Source organism: Malaya genurostris, chromosome 3 (assembly GCF_030247185.1).
Source record: "Malaya genurostris strain Urasoe2022 chromosome 3, Malgen_1.1, whole genome shotgun sequence".
Taxonomy (NCBI): domain Eukaryota; kingdom Metazoa; phylum Arthropoda; class Insecta; order Diptera; family Culicidae; genus Malaya; species Malaya genurostris.
The window spans coordinates 293,828,064-293,841,993 of NC_080572.1; the positions used below are offsets into that span (position 1 = coordinate 293,828,064).

The 13,930-nt window shown below is 39.8% G+C and overlaps 1 protein-coding gene across 1 annotated transcript; it reads left to right on the top strand.

The window, feature by feature from the left end:
- The first annotated feature begins 644 nt into the window (after positions 1-644).
- Positions 645-5,064, top strand: LOC131434386 (uncharacterized). The gene is made up of 2 exons (XM_058601054.1): positions 645-4,259; positions 4,333-5,064. The coding sequence occupies exons 1-2, from the start codon at positions 645-647 to the stop codon at positions 5,062-5,064; spliced, it is 4,347 nt and encodes a 1,448-aa protein (XP_058457037.1).
- The last annotated feature ends 8,866 nt before the right edge of the window (positions 5,065-13,930 follow it).

A 13,930-nucleotide genomic window follows, 5' to 3' on the forward strand; every position in this document is an offset into this window, starting at 1 on the left:
GACTAGATTCGATTCTCTGGCAGTTCGTGCGGTGACAATCGATTTTGTTCCGAACAAACCAATTATCTTTTGTAACTACTGATTATTGAATTATTTAGTTTAAGAGTGTAGTTAAATCTTACAACTGCGTTTGTTGACAGCAGAAAATTCGGTCAATTTACATATACAACGAAAGGCCATGAAGGCAAACTTTATCTACAGTTAGTACCAATATAACCGCTTAATAAGAAACACGTTGTTTTTTTACTTCGCCATTGTTTCACCCGTACCGTTGGGATAGCTCGAAGTAATTTATCGTGTGTTGAAATTCTCCTACCGTCGTGTTCCGTTGCGAGTGTCAGACCTGTCACGAAATCTGCCATCGGTTTGATAAGGCAGATTAATTACTGAACAGTTTTTGGTGCCGAAACCCGGGAGGAAATCCCATACTGATTAGTAAAGATTGCACGTGTTTTCTGGTAGTGTGATCAGAGATATTTGCGTTTCCAGTGTGCAAACTGGTTAAATCAACTATTGTCGTTAACTGATACTGTGCAACGGTGCCTCAACACCCGGTTGGTAACCCGTAATTGAGGTTAGGAGAAACACGTGATAGACGGTTCGTGAGTGACATTGTTACAACACGTGGGTGACTAACAAGAACAATGCCGACAACGAGAAGAACTTCGATGAAGAAGGCAACAGCGAAATCAACCCCCGTTAAACACACTCTTGTTTACAAAACTCTATTACGACGACGAAGCAACATTCTCGGTTCGGCGGAGCTCATTCAACAGTTTTATACAAATTTTCTACCGGAGCAGATGAATCAAGTGGCGGTACGAATTGCTCGTCTGGATGATCTCTGGGAAAAGTTTGAAGGTGTCCAGGAAGAAATCGAGGTGCTGGAGAATGAGACTGAAGTCTTTTCGGATCAACGAATGCAGTTCCAAAACATGTACTACGAGCTAAAGGCCGCGCTGATAGCGCTGCTTCCGCAGCAGAGAGTTGATCAATCTAATGCTTCCACAGTGGCTAATCCTCCTTCTTCAAACCCGATATTGTCGGTAAAACTTCCTGAGTTGCGAATTCCCGAGTTTCGCGGGAATCCGGAGGAATGGATTGAATTTAGAGATCTCTTCAAATCCGTAATTCACACGAATGTGAATCTGTCTGGTGTGCAGAAAATGCACTATTTACGCAGCTCACTCAAAGATGAAGCAGCCCGTCTGATTGCTTCTTTTGCAATAACGTCCGACAACTATGTTCTCGCTTGGAAAACCATTACTGATCGGTACGAAAATGTTAACTTTCTCGTAAAACAGCACATGTCGGCCATTTTGAAAATTCCTTTCGTTCGCAAAGACTCTGCTGCTAGCCTTGCGGAACTCGCAGATGAGTTCAATCGTCATGTCGGTATTTTGGACAAACTGGAAGAACCTGAGAGTCACTGGAATTCCTTCCTGGTTGAACGGTTAAGCAGCCTTCTGGATGATAAATCTCTCTTGGAATGGGAGAACAGTTGTAAAGATGAAGAGGTACCACAGTATAGTGCGCTGCTAGAGTTCATTCATAAAAGATCTCGCACACTGCAAAAATGTAAGGTTGCTGGTAGTGTATCCACCGGCAGTGCCACAAAATTTAAGGGGAAACCATTCTCATCTCATGTAGCTACTGAACATGTGCCAAAATGTCCAGGGTGCAAACAGTCTCACATATTAACCCAGTGCGAAGCCTTTATGCGACAAACGCCCAATAAGCGCCTTGAATTTGTGAAAACTCATCGGTTGTGTATAAACTGCTTGCGCGGAGGGCATTTAGCCAAGGACTGCAATAGTGGTCTATGCCGGACATGCGCCAAAAAACACCACACTTTACTGCACTTGCCAGCGCTAGTAAAGTCTTCACAAGGAGAGCCGAATGTTGTTCCAGTCACCACCCAAACGGCTACTGCTATTTGTTCCAGCGTCGAGCACAATACTGCGACCTCGGAGAAGGTGGTGCAATCTCGTACGGCACATCGTCAAACCGCGTCGGTATCGCCGGGTACAATCGTGTCGTCCGTCGGTTCGGAAATGGCCCCCTTCTCGTCGTCGAATGATCATTTCGTTAGTGATGAATTAGAACCTCCTGCCACCTGCTCCCCATTAGAAACTACATCGCTGACACAATCCAATAAACGTAATGAAAATGTCGTCTTTTTATCAACCGCTGTTATTCGCATTCAAGACTATCAAGGCAAATATCAGCTTGCTCGAGCCTTACTGGATAGTGGGTCACAATCCAATTTTATTTCGGAGTCACTGTGCCAACGACTCGGCTTGAAGCGCTCTCGTATAAACCTTCCGATCAGTGGTATTGGACAGGCCGCTGTCACCGTACATTATCAAGTTGAAAGTAAACTTGCTTCTCGTTTTGGATCGTTTGATCATCCTTTGAGCTGCTTAGTTTTACCTAAGTTAACAGTTTGTTTACCTAGTCGACATGTGGACGTATCTCGCTGGAAAATTCCACCCAATTTACCGTTAGCAGATCCAAAATTCAATATCAGTCATGGAGTAGATCTGATTATTGGAGCGGAACTGTTCTACATGTTGCTTGAGCCACATCAATTTGTTCTTGCTAATGATTACCCTTTATTACAGAAGACTCTTCTGGGCTACGTCATATCTGGAAAACTAAAAGCACCAAAAACAGAGGAGGTGGTGTGTCATGTTGCAACTGACCACGATCTGAACATCCAACTAGAACGATTGTGGCAAATCGAAAATTTTGATGTTGGCAAAACTCTCACGCAAGCGGAGCAAGATGTCGAAGCTCACTTTTGCAACACGGTATCCAGAGAGAAGGATGGACGATACATTGTTCGCCTGCCGCTACGTGAAGATATGGTTTCACTATTGGAGGACTCGTATACTGCAGCATTACGTCGGTTTTTTGCATTGGAGAGACGATTCGCAGCAGATGACAGGCTACGAGAGAATTATACGCGGTTCATGGATGATTACGAGCAGTTGGGGCATATGGAGGAGTGTTCACGCGTCGCGGGTCCTCAGTTTTTTCTACCACACCACGCTATCCACCGACCTGAAAGCAGTACGACGAAACTCCGCGTCGTATTCGATGGTAGCAGTAAAGGATCTAGCAAACTATCCTTGAACGATGTCCTTCACACTGGTCCCACGGTACAGCCACCTTTGCTAGCTACAGTGATCAATTTTCGATTGCCTCGTTTTGTATTCACGGCTGACGCGGAAAAAATGTTTCGCCAGGTGTGGGTGCATCCGGAAGATCGTAAATTTCAACAAATTATTTGGCGACAGAATCCAACGGAACCATTGAAGTGCTTTCAATTGAAAACAGTCACATATGGACTGGCGAGCTCACCCTATCATGCTGCCAGAGTATTAAATAAGCTAGCTGAGGACGAAGGCGCTCGTTTTCCTCGGGCGGCCCAGATCGTTACTAACCGAATGTACGTGGATGATGTTTTAGCTGGTGGTGATGAGTTGGAAGAAGTAGCTGAGGTTTGTTCCGAATTGAGTAGTTTACTGGCACGGGGTGGACTTTCGTTACGAAAATGGTGTGCAAATGATTTGCGCATCTTAAAGCAAGTACCCCAGGAGCTGTGGGAGGCAACTACCGAACTAGAAATTGGTCACATGGAAGGAATGAAAACTCTTGGCCTTTTGTGGCATCCACAGACGGATCGACTGGCTTTCAAGATACCGTCGTTGCCAGCGATAAATATCGTGACCAAACGTATCGTTGTGTCGGAAATGTCTTCGTTATTCGATCCCCTTGGATTAGTTGGACCCGTAGTGGTAAGCGCTAAAATATTTGTGCAGCGGCTCTGGATCAAAAATCTTGGATGGGATGAAAACGTTACAGAAGAGGATAGAATTTGGTGGCTAGGATTTCGCAACGAACTGTCGCAACTTCAACAGTTGACGGTTTCTCGACGCATCCTTGCTAATACTAACCGGGACTATACGCTGCACTGTTTCTGCGATGCATCTACGAAGGGCTACGGTTGCTGCATTTACGTAACAGGACCAGATTTGGAGGGACAGCTGAAGTCACAGTTACTCATATCCAAAAGTCGAGTCGCACCAGTACGGCCTATGACAGTTCCCCGCTTAGAGCTTTGTGCGGCGTTATTAGGAAGTCAGCTGATGGAGACAGTCCGTACTACTACTGAGTTTACTGGTCCTGCCATGTTCTGGACGGATTCAACGATTGTGCTTCATTGGATTCGATCTCCCCCAACAATTTGGAAAGTATGGTACCGCATTCGTTGGTGCCGATCGTGAACTGCAGGATCTACGCAAGCAATATCTTCAACAATTTCAGACGGACGAATGGGAGAACTATTGTCTGACAACCGGAATTACATTTCGCTTTATTCCGGCCCGATCGCCTCACTTTGGGGGACTCTGGGAGGCTGGAGTAAAGTCCTTCAAATTTCATTTTCGACGAATATTTTGTGGACGTTCGTTTACTTCAGACGAGCTGATGACGGCAGCGGCGCATATCGAGAGCATACTCAACTCACGGCCTCTCACGCCGTTGACGGATCATTCTGACGATTTGGCCGTGTTGACCCCGGGACACTTCCTGATCGGTGAACCGATGTTTTCGATTCCCGAGCCCGATTGCACTGAGCTGAAAATAACTCGTCTCTCTCGTTTTCAGGAAATGTGTAGATCATTGCAACATTTTTGGAAATGTTGGTCCAGGGATTACATATCTCAACTCCACCAACGTGCGAAATGGAAGAAACCTTGTAACAATGTACAACTGGGTGCACTTGTGTTGCTGAAACAGGACAACCTCCCACCGTATTTGTGGAACATTGGTCGCATAGTTAAAACTTACACCGGAGACTCTGGGCTCGTACGTGTTGTTTTGGTGCGAACTGCTCGAGGACTTTACAAACGGGCCGTTACTGAGGTCCGTATACTTCCAATAGATACTGTGGACCATTCCCATGACGGGATAACAGCAGATCATCAGAATCTCCAGTCAGAAGTTGCATCAACGGAGGCAAATGATGACTTGATCACCGGTGCCGAACGACAATGAACTGTTGAAACGGAGGGTTTCAACGGGCCCCGGGATGTTCCGAACAAACCAATTATCTTTTGTAACTACTGATTATTGAATTATTTAGTTTAAGAGTGTAGTTAAATCTTACAACTGCGTTTGTTGACAGCAGAAAATTCGGTCAATTTACATATACAACGAAAGGCCATGAAGGCAAACTTTATCTACAGTTAGTACCAATATAACCGCATAATAAGAAACACGTTGTTTTTTTACTTCGCCATTGTTTCACCCGTACCGTTGGGATAGCTCGAAGTAATTTATCGTGTGTTGAAATTCTCCTACCGTCGTGTTCCGTTGCGAGTGTCAGACCTGTCACGAAATCTGCCATCGGTTTGATAAGGCAGATTAATTACTCGAAAAACACGATAATCAGTATATTTTTTGTACCGTTTGAATACTGCAAAACATATGATCCAGTCTTTCGGTAGAAAACATTATCGATTCAATACACATACAAACTGCGAACCAGATAAAATATTAACTAAAAGCTGACAGCAATTCCGTTAATCGAACATAACAGCTACTGCTTTCATTTACCATTTAGTTCAAGTTGAAACCGTGGAAGTAAAACGTTGAACCAAATCCAATCGGGTTTCGATTGGAGAGAAAAAAAATCCAGACTGAAAAACACCTCCCCCCGGAGCCACCACAAGTCAGACACACGAGTGTCAACGGGGAACCGTGTTTGTGTCGTTCGGTAGCAATGAAAATTTTAATGAGTGTCAGTTCATCCGGTTGACCCTAAACCGGATCAGCTTTTCGCACACGAACGAAAAATTGAAGCACGGAAAAAGGAATCGACCAGATTATTCGATCTGCTGCTTGGAAAAAGCCAAGCCACCCGTCCCGACGACGGCCCATCGCAGAACCGCACGGTCCGTCCCGGAATGAGTGAGCGAAATCCGGCTTCGAAACGGGGTACGGATCATTCCCAGTTGGGAAACTGAGCACCGGCAGGAATAGTTGATCCGAAAGCTGGTAAACAGATTATAGAAATGGAGACCGTATTATGAAAGTTTCATGTACTTATGAGGTGCTATGCACTGGACAGCAGGTGTGGAATACGGTGCCTGGATGGACGTATCAGAGGACCTGCCCGAGAAACCGGAAGCTTAGTGCCGATTACTGCGGACGAAGTAAGCGATAAGGTTTCAATAAATTATGCGAATATTCAACGTTTTACGTTTATTCCGAACTTGAGATAGCACGCAGAATCGGCAGACTGAAAATAATAAATCGTAATAGCCGGGGATTTATGTCACGTATGAGTAAACTAATTTTAACAAAGTAATTGCTTAGACTTGATTGGCAAGTATTGTATGGTAATTCACTATTTTTCGGTTTGGTTGCAGATTAAAAGAGGTAAAAGGTAAATGAAATCGAGAATAGTTCATGTATGATATACTTTAGTCGAACTTGTTTGTTTGCTAAAAAAAGTGGTCCGATGTGCATATTTTTTGTATGAACTCAGTGTCAATTAGTGATTTGTTGGCATGAAATAACAATTAACTTTATTCATCGACGTAATCTCCATCAAGAGCAACGCAATCATTCCAGCACCGCTCTAACATTTCACTACCATTTTTGTAGAACGATTTATCATTTGCCTCAAAAAAGGCCTCAGTTTTAGCGATAACCTCTATATTCCTACGAAATTTCTGACCGGCGAGCATTTTGTTTAGTAGTCGCTGGGGGACATATCTGGAGAATACGGTGGATGTCAGAGGAATTCGAAGTTCAATTCATGTAGTTTTACCATTGTTTTGATTGACTTGTGACACGTTGCGTTGTTTTGATGAAACAAAATTGCCATATGCGGTCGTTTATTTGCAATTGCAGCCTTCAAACGCTCCAATAACGCTATAAAATATTCACTGTTTATGGTCTTTCCTTTCTCAAGATAGTCGATAAATATTACACCACGCACATCCCAAAATTTCGAGGCCATATCCTTTCCAGCCGATTTCCGATGTGAAATGATGAATCCATGTTTCATCCATTGGCATATATGGACACAAAAATTCCAGTTGTTATGTTTAAACATGGCCTAATCATCAACTAGCTCTCGTTTTTTATATACAGTGGGCACCCACTTTGAACAGAGCTTTCTCATAGTCAAATGCTCATGCAATATAAAGCCAACAGGTTCTTTCGATATCTTTGCGATATCAGCTAGCTCACGAAACTTCACTTTACGATCATTCAAAAAGATTTTGTGGTTTTACCTTTTTTTATATAAATAAAAAATAGGTATAGAATTCGCTCAAACTTTCGAAAAATTTTCCGAGGCCCGGAGGGCCGAATGTCATATACCAATCGATTCAGCTCGACGAACTAAGCAAATGTCTGTCTGTGTGTGTGTATGTGTGTGTGTCTGTATGTGTGTTGTCAACTAAGAGGTCGAGATCTCAGAGATGGCTGGACCGATTTTGATCAAACTAGTCGCAAATGAAAGGTCTCCCCGTTACCCAAAACGCTATTGAATGGTTTTGAGATAGGATGTTTACTTTTTGAGTTATACGGAGTTTTATGTCAAAATTTTCAGATTTTTGACATTATCTGTCACATTTGACCTTGAAAACAGAATATGTTTTTAGACTTAGATTCCGCACGGTAATAGCTATCCAACAAGCGATAGTTTGTTAAAATCCGTCCATTTTTAACGGAGATATCAATATTTTTGTGTAAACGACTTTTCCCCTTATTCCAGCAGTAGATGTTTTGAGCGCTGTATGACAAAGAAATGCTTGGGAGCAACGGAAAACACGATTTTTTTATACTGTGACATACAATTGTTTCTAAGTACCAAAAAGACTGTGTACAGCATCCTTTTTCATGACAATTTGCCTTGGACCGATTTTAGCACGGTTCGTTTTTGGCAACATAATCGTTCGAATATGGCATTTATAAACCAGATGATATCAGCATTTTCGAGTTGAAAGTAATTCCATAATTATATTGATTTAAACTACTTACAGCAATAAAAGCTGGAAGAACATAACTTCCATCTACCATACGACTCAGTTCGTCGAGATCAGCAAATGCGTGTGTGACAAATAATTTCACTCAATTTTTTCGGAGATGGCTAAACCGTTTTCTACAAACTCAGATTCATATGAAAACTAATATACTTCCAAATTTGGATCCGACTTCTGATTTCGGAACCACAGGATGACATGTGAAACGAAATTAAAATAATGCAACTCATTTTTCTCGTAGATGGCTGAACCGATCTAAGATTCAAATGAAATCTAAGAATCATCTATGATTCAAATGAGAGGTCTTAAAATCCTATAAAAATTAGTCAGATCCGATTTCTGGTTTAGGAGATACAGGGTGATTAGTATAAAAATGTCCATTTCACATAAATTAATCAGGTTTATCGGGTTTGCAAATTTGGATAGTCGATTACCAAATAAATTTATTTCAGTTTAAGCGGTATTCTTTTTTGGATTCGGAATGTACCCCCAAATTTTAATTCGCACTACAATTTCTCAAAGATGTCTACACACTCCTCAGGTAAATTTATCTGATTTCGGCTACACCGATCTTAGAACTCCGGATCCAGTTTCGAATCGTTTCTCAAAGTTTAATCATTTTTTCAAAAAGGCCAAATCGAACTTCAAAAACAAAAATTCAAATTAAAGGACTTAAGGTCCCATACAAAATTTGTGAATTTCATCCGATTCTGGAATAACAGATGATGAATTTTTAAAATTCATACCGATATAGAAGATGTAAATTGTTTGGCGTTTGGCCATTCGAATCATTTTGGGTTATGCTAGTTCCTGAATACCAACTCTGGAAGTACCATAAATAATGACGAAAAACTCTAAAGTGGAACTTACTTCGACATCTCATGGAATGTTCAATCGAATGTCACACGTTAAGATTGAAATTCGATACGATTTGCAGATTCGAAATTACAGGGTAATGAGTGATTGAAATCTCAATTTGCCGTTTGAAACGACGATAATTAAAATAATGTCATGAAAACTAAAACCTCTAAGAATATCCATGCAAAAAAACACTTGCGGATTGATAAAAAAAAGGTATCATCTCACTGCTAGGTGGATTAATCACGTTTTTTATTATGTTTTCGGGTGTTGCCGCCTTATTTTGACGTCCATTGCGTTCTGCATCATTGGTGTCTTTGCGACCACGTTTGAAGTTAGCAAACCAATGTTTTATTGTATTTTCTGATGGAGCGGAGTCTTCATAACGCTTTATCTTGAACTATATTTTTTCCCATCAAGAAGCAGTGTAAAATTAAAATACGAATTTATTTTTGATCCATTTTGAGCAATTTCAGAAATGATTAGCAGATCATCAGACTCGACCTTCTACGATTTGGATGAAACTTTGCACATGGCTTCAGTATGGCAAACCATAAGTTTTGAACCGATGGAAAGGTCAATTCGACTCACGACTAATTAATAAAAGGGCGTATATTTGAAATTTCAAGTTCTCGATGAAAGATAATCAAGCAACTATTTGTAAGTAACGGATGGGATAGCCATCAATATGTAGGTTTTAATAACAGCTTTAAAATAAATTATCAAAAAAAATTTAAACCATACTTTTTTTTCTTCAACTTTTTATTTTGTAATTATTGAGAAAAAAAATCAATTTTTTTTCAGTGTATATATTTTTAGGAGTGCCCAATCGATTCCCTACAACTTCTTCCTGAATGCCATTTTTGTACAATTAACGGTTTCCAAGTTAAAACGATTTGAAAAGGGCAATTTTGGTGAAATGCAAAAATACATACGCCCTTTTATAAATTAGTCGTGAGTCGGATTGACCTTTCCATCGGTTCAAAACTTATGGTTTGCCATACTGAAGCCATGTGCAAAGTTTCATCCAAATCGGAAAAGGTCGATTCTGATTTTGTCACTTTTTCGTCTACTCATTCCTGGAATTGTTCTTGTTCTGGAAATAACAAAAGTAGCGTCACTCTTAGCACAATAACTAACAAGCTATCATGAAACTTTAACAGCTGCCTTTTAGAGGTTAGTATTAACTGAAAAAAGTGACTGCAATAAAACTAGCGCCATCTATGTGTTTAGCCCGGGACTCTCCAGCCCATGTGTTAGTTGGAAGTCATTGCCGAATGATGGTTTGGTAGATGTTATAGAAAAAAATATATCGTTAAGGTAAAATAAAAGTATTTACTTTTCAAGATGATTCCGGTATTAATATCAAACAGATGTAATAGATATAATATGAAAAATTAAAGTAAAATTAAAGCAGTTTCAGGGTAAGTAGCGTTGTGATCTAGTTTCAAAATAAATCCTATTAGAATCCACAAAGTGGCGGGTGGATAATGTCAGAAACGTAACAGGATGGTGTGAACACGGATAAAGTCGACATGTTTCCTTCACATTTCCGACAGTCGATAAGTCTTTACTTTATCGCTTACAGAATTTTAACGATTCACCGATTTTAAAGTACGATTCATTCACGACAAACATTCTACCGGATCAGGGTCATTTCGCTGAAAGCCATTTCGTCGAAAGTCGTTTCGCCGAATGACATTTCGCCGAATGGGCCACTTCGCCGAATGTCATTTAGCCGAAAGGGTCATTTCGCCGATCCCTGCTATTGACTTGATATTATAATTGGAATTGATTTTAATTAACCACAAATGAATGATAATACGTTAACGTCCGTTTTTCCGACCGACAATTGTACTTCTTGAATAAAAATTGATTCATGAACCTAAGGACGGAGTTCCCAAAGAAACTTGTTGACTATTAGTCACTAAGTATGAAAGCAATTGCATAGGTGTATCTACCAAGCAAATGTATGTGGTATTTTCCGATAACTAAGTGAAACAAAATATCACACTAAAGTAAAGAAACCTAGCTTTGAGTAGACCGGGCAAACGAGGCGGTTACAGGTTTGTATGCAAGAGGCCGCCGATTTCGGCGAAATGACCTATTCGGCGAATACTTTCGGCAAAATATTAACTCTGACATTTAGGTAAGAGAAGTATTTGGCCACTCTAATAATTTTGGTCCGATGTACATATTTCTGGATGTAATAAAAATGAAATACATCTTGTCTTTGATTTTCAAAGATTATTCGATTTATTAAAATATTAGATATGAATATGTACTTCATTTGGATTACAACCAGAATGGAAAAAATTGAAACAGTTACTTGGGAATGATTTTGGGATCTTACAAGAATCGAGTTGTTCGATTTCTTTCGTACTAAACAAGTTCTTGTGTATTTTTCTTGAATGCAAGACTGAATACTGCTAAAACTAGTTGTCACTGACCCGGTACGAACTTTGCACAAAACAAGTCTTTCAATTGGTCTTCCTTACTGGTATCTTGAAAATGTGATTTATTAATACTAACTTCGACCAAAGACAAGATTGAAAAGCATTGAATAGATAGAAAGCTCTGTACTCTTGAAGATGTAGAAGAAAAATTACAGCTTAGGAAACCGAAGCTCGATTTTAAAATCGGATCCGAATGAATGAATTTTTTGTTGAATTCGTTGAAGCCGCCCGAAACCAGTCTAATGAAAAACATCCGTTAATGCTGGCCCGCACAGCAATAATTGCATAAATCTGTTAGTTGTGTATAAGCGGTTTATTTAATGCAGATGTGCACACTCGACAAAAACTGCTCCACGAAATTAAATCAAACACAGAAAAAATTTACTTATTCTACTTAGTGTAGTATATTTTAAGAGTAACAAATCAGATAAAAATGTTATATTAGGCTTATTTCAAGCACCATTGCCGTATTTAGATACGAATTCACGAAAGATACGAACATTTAAATCCGTTGGGAAGCGATCTAAAATTAAGAATTAGTGTGAATTGACCGAGCATCTTATAGCAAATTATGCTTGTTATATCGAAACGTTATAGGAAACATGAAAGCGTATTTGTTCAATTTTGTATGAATTTAGTGTGCACACACACACCCACTAAATCGGCTCGGCAGCTTGTGATGGGGGAGAGAAAAATGCAATCGGGAAATAAATCGAAAACCATTCGCTCAAAATAATTAATTCTATTTGACGCTCCAATAAATCGAACACATTTTTATCGCTGATCTCCACCGGCCTGCAGGATGCCGTAAAACAAAACAAAAAACGTGATAGCGGCGATGGGGATCCGGTTAGATCGCAATCCCTTCCCAGTCGAAATTAGTCCGACGCTAATAGTGTGCTAGAAAAATCCACCGTAAATTGAAATCATTCATTTCGTCGGCTGGCCTTTTGCTCGAAATGGGTGGTGGTGGCCGATCCGTGTCCGTAGGGTTTTAGGAGCGGGCATGTCGATTCAGTTCAGTGGAAACTCAGATCAACACCAGCAATCAATCGGAAGGGAAACACAACGGTTGACACTAGAGTGAAGGTACTTTTTTCTACTAAGTAAATGCCATTGGCGAACAAGTGACAGAAGGCTCGGCAATGTTTAGTCAGGTAAATTTGTTCTGAATGCATTGGAGTGAGAATTGGATAATGGAAAATTTTCTATCTATCCTATCATTAATTTCCAGTGAAACTATTGTTTCTGTGAGAGATTGGCATAATTTATTATATTTTCAAGAAACATGTTTCAAGAACAGCATTTTATATCATAAACCAAATCATTGAACGAAAATTGGTTGATTTTATAATTATTATATTTCGATTGATGATAGTATCCATTATAGCTTATTTTACTTTGACATGCAATTTGGTCAAAACCGGGTGAGGAATGCAAAATGAACTAATTAATCAAAGTTTGAAGTATTTTAAAGAATCTTCCTCTTTGGACGAAAACTACCAAGCGTCTACTTCTACGCTAAATTACTGGAGAATGCAAGTGTTTTTGTATCGCCTAACCCCTTTTTGTAACGGGCGAAACTGCATAAAAAAACATTTGATAATTTGATGTCGAAGTAGTTGAAAATAACCCATTTCACATGGCGCCTGTTGGAATCAGACATGATGGCATTTGTTTTCGTCGAAGCTCTGTGCCACGTAAAGCATCGATTTTGTCTCCATCTGAAAATATACCACTTATCGTCAACGACGCTGTCAGATTTTCGCTTTATTTTCTGGCTCTATAGTTATGAATTATGGATTACGGAACACAGCGAACAGAGCGTGGGAAAGGAAATATCGGGAAAAGTTGATTGAGTGTATTGCATTTGCTCCATGATTGTAGAAACTGCAACCTGATTTAATTTGATGGGGGGGGGGGTAGATATTCGAGAAAAGTATAACGAAACTGATTCGAATCATACTGCTGTCTGCATACTTTCCAAATTCGGTAGAGTTGATAACTATTAAACATGTTTTTAAGTGTTTCTACCAGAGCTGCTAAATGTCACTATCAACTAGCAACTTTGCACGACGAAGATTGGAAAGCTTATGTCACTGGTCTGCTGCCAACCAGGCTCTAATACCAATCATCATATATTGAGTGTCTGAGAGCCGATCTGTCATAACTTAAATTCTTTTGATATAACACTCACCAGGATGCTCATTGATTGCCGGTGCGAATGAAAATTTGATTTTTCCCGTTCCAAGTTTTTTTTACGCGCCCAATATGCCCTATCTGCTTTCCTATTTTCTTTCCTTTGGCATAAACGTCGCATAGAAAATATTGAATACTTCAACTTTACCGAGTCATAACTTTGTTGTTAGTCAACCGATCTTCAAAATTTGTTCTCCAACTACCATTCCTGCACAATCAAAAGAAGACATTAAAAAATCGATGAATTTATAAATATATATGAATTTTTCATTTTTTTCACATGTTTGTATATAACTCAAAAATTAAAGCGATAACATGTACATTTTTTTGATTCAAAATATTGGAATCATT

Excerpts from the sequence above, each read along its gene's own strand:
- LOC131434386 (XM_058601054.1), top strand. The coding sequence starts at position 645 with ATGCCGACAACGAGAAGAACTTCGATGAAGAAGGCAACAGCGAAATCA. Across the intron at positions 4,260-4,332 it reads CTCCCCCAACAATTTGGAAA|ACGGACGAATGGGAGAACTA; the intron begins GTATGGTACCGC and ends CAACAATTTCAG.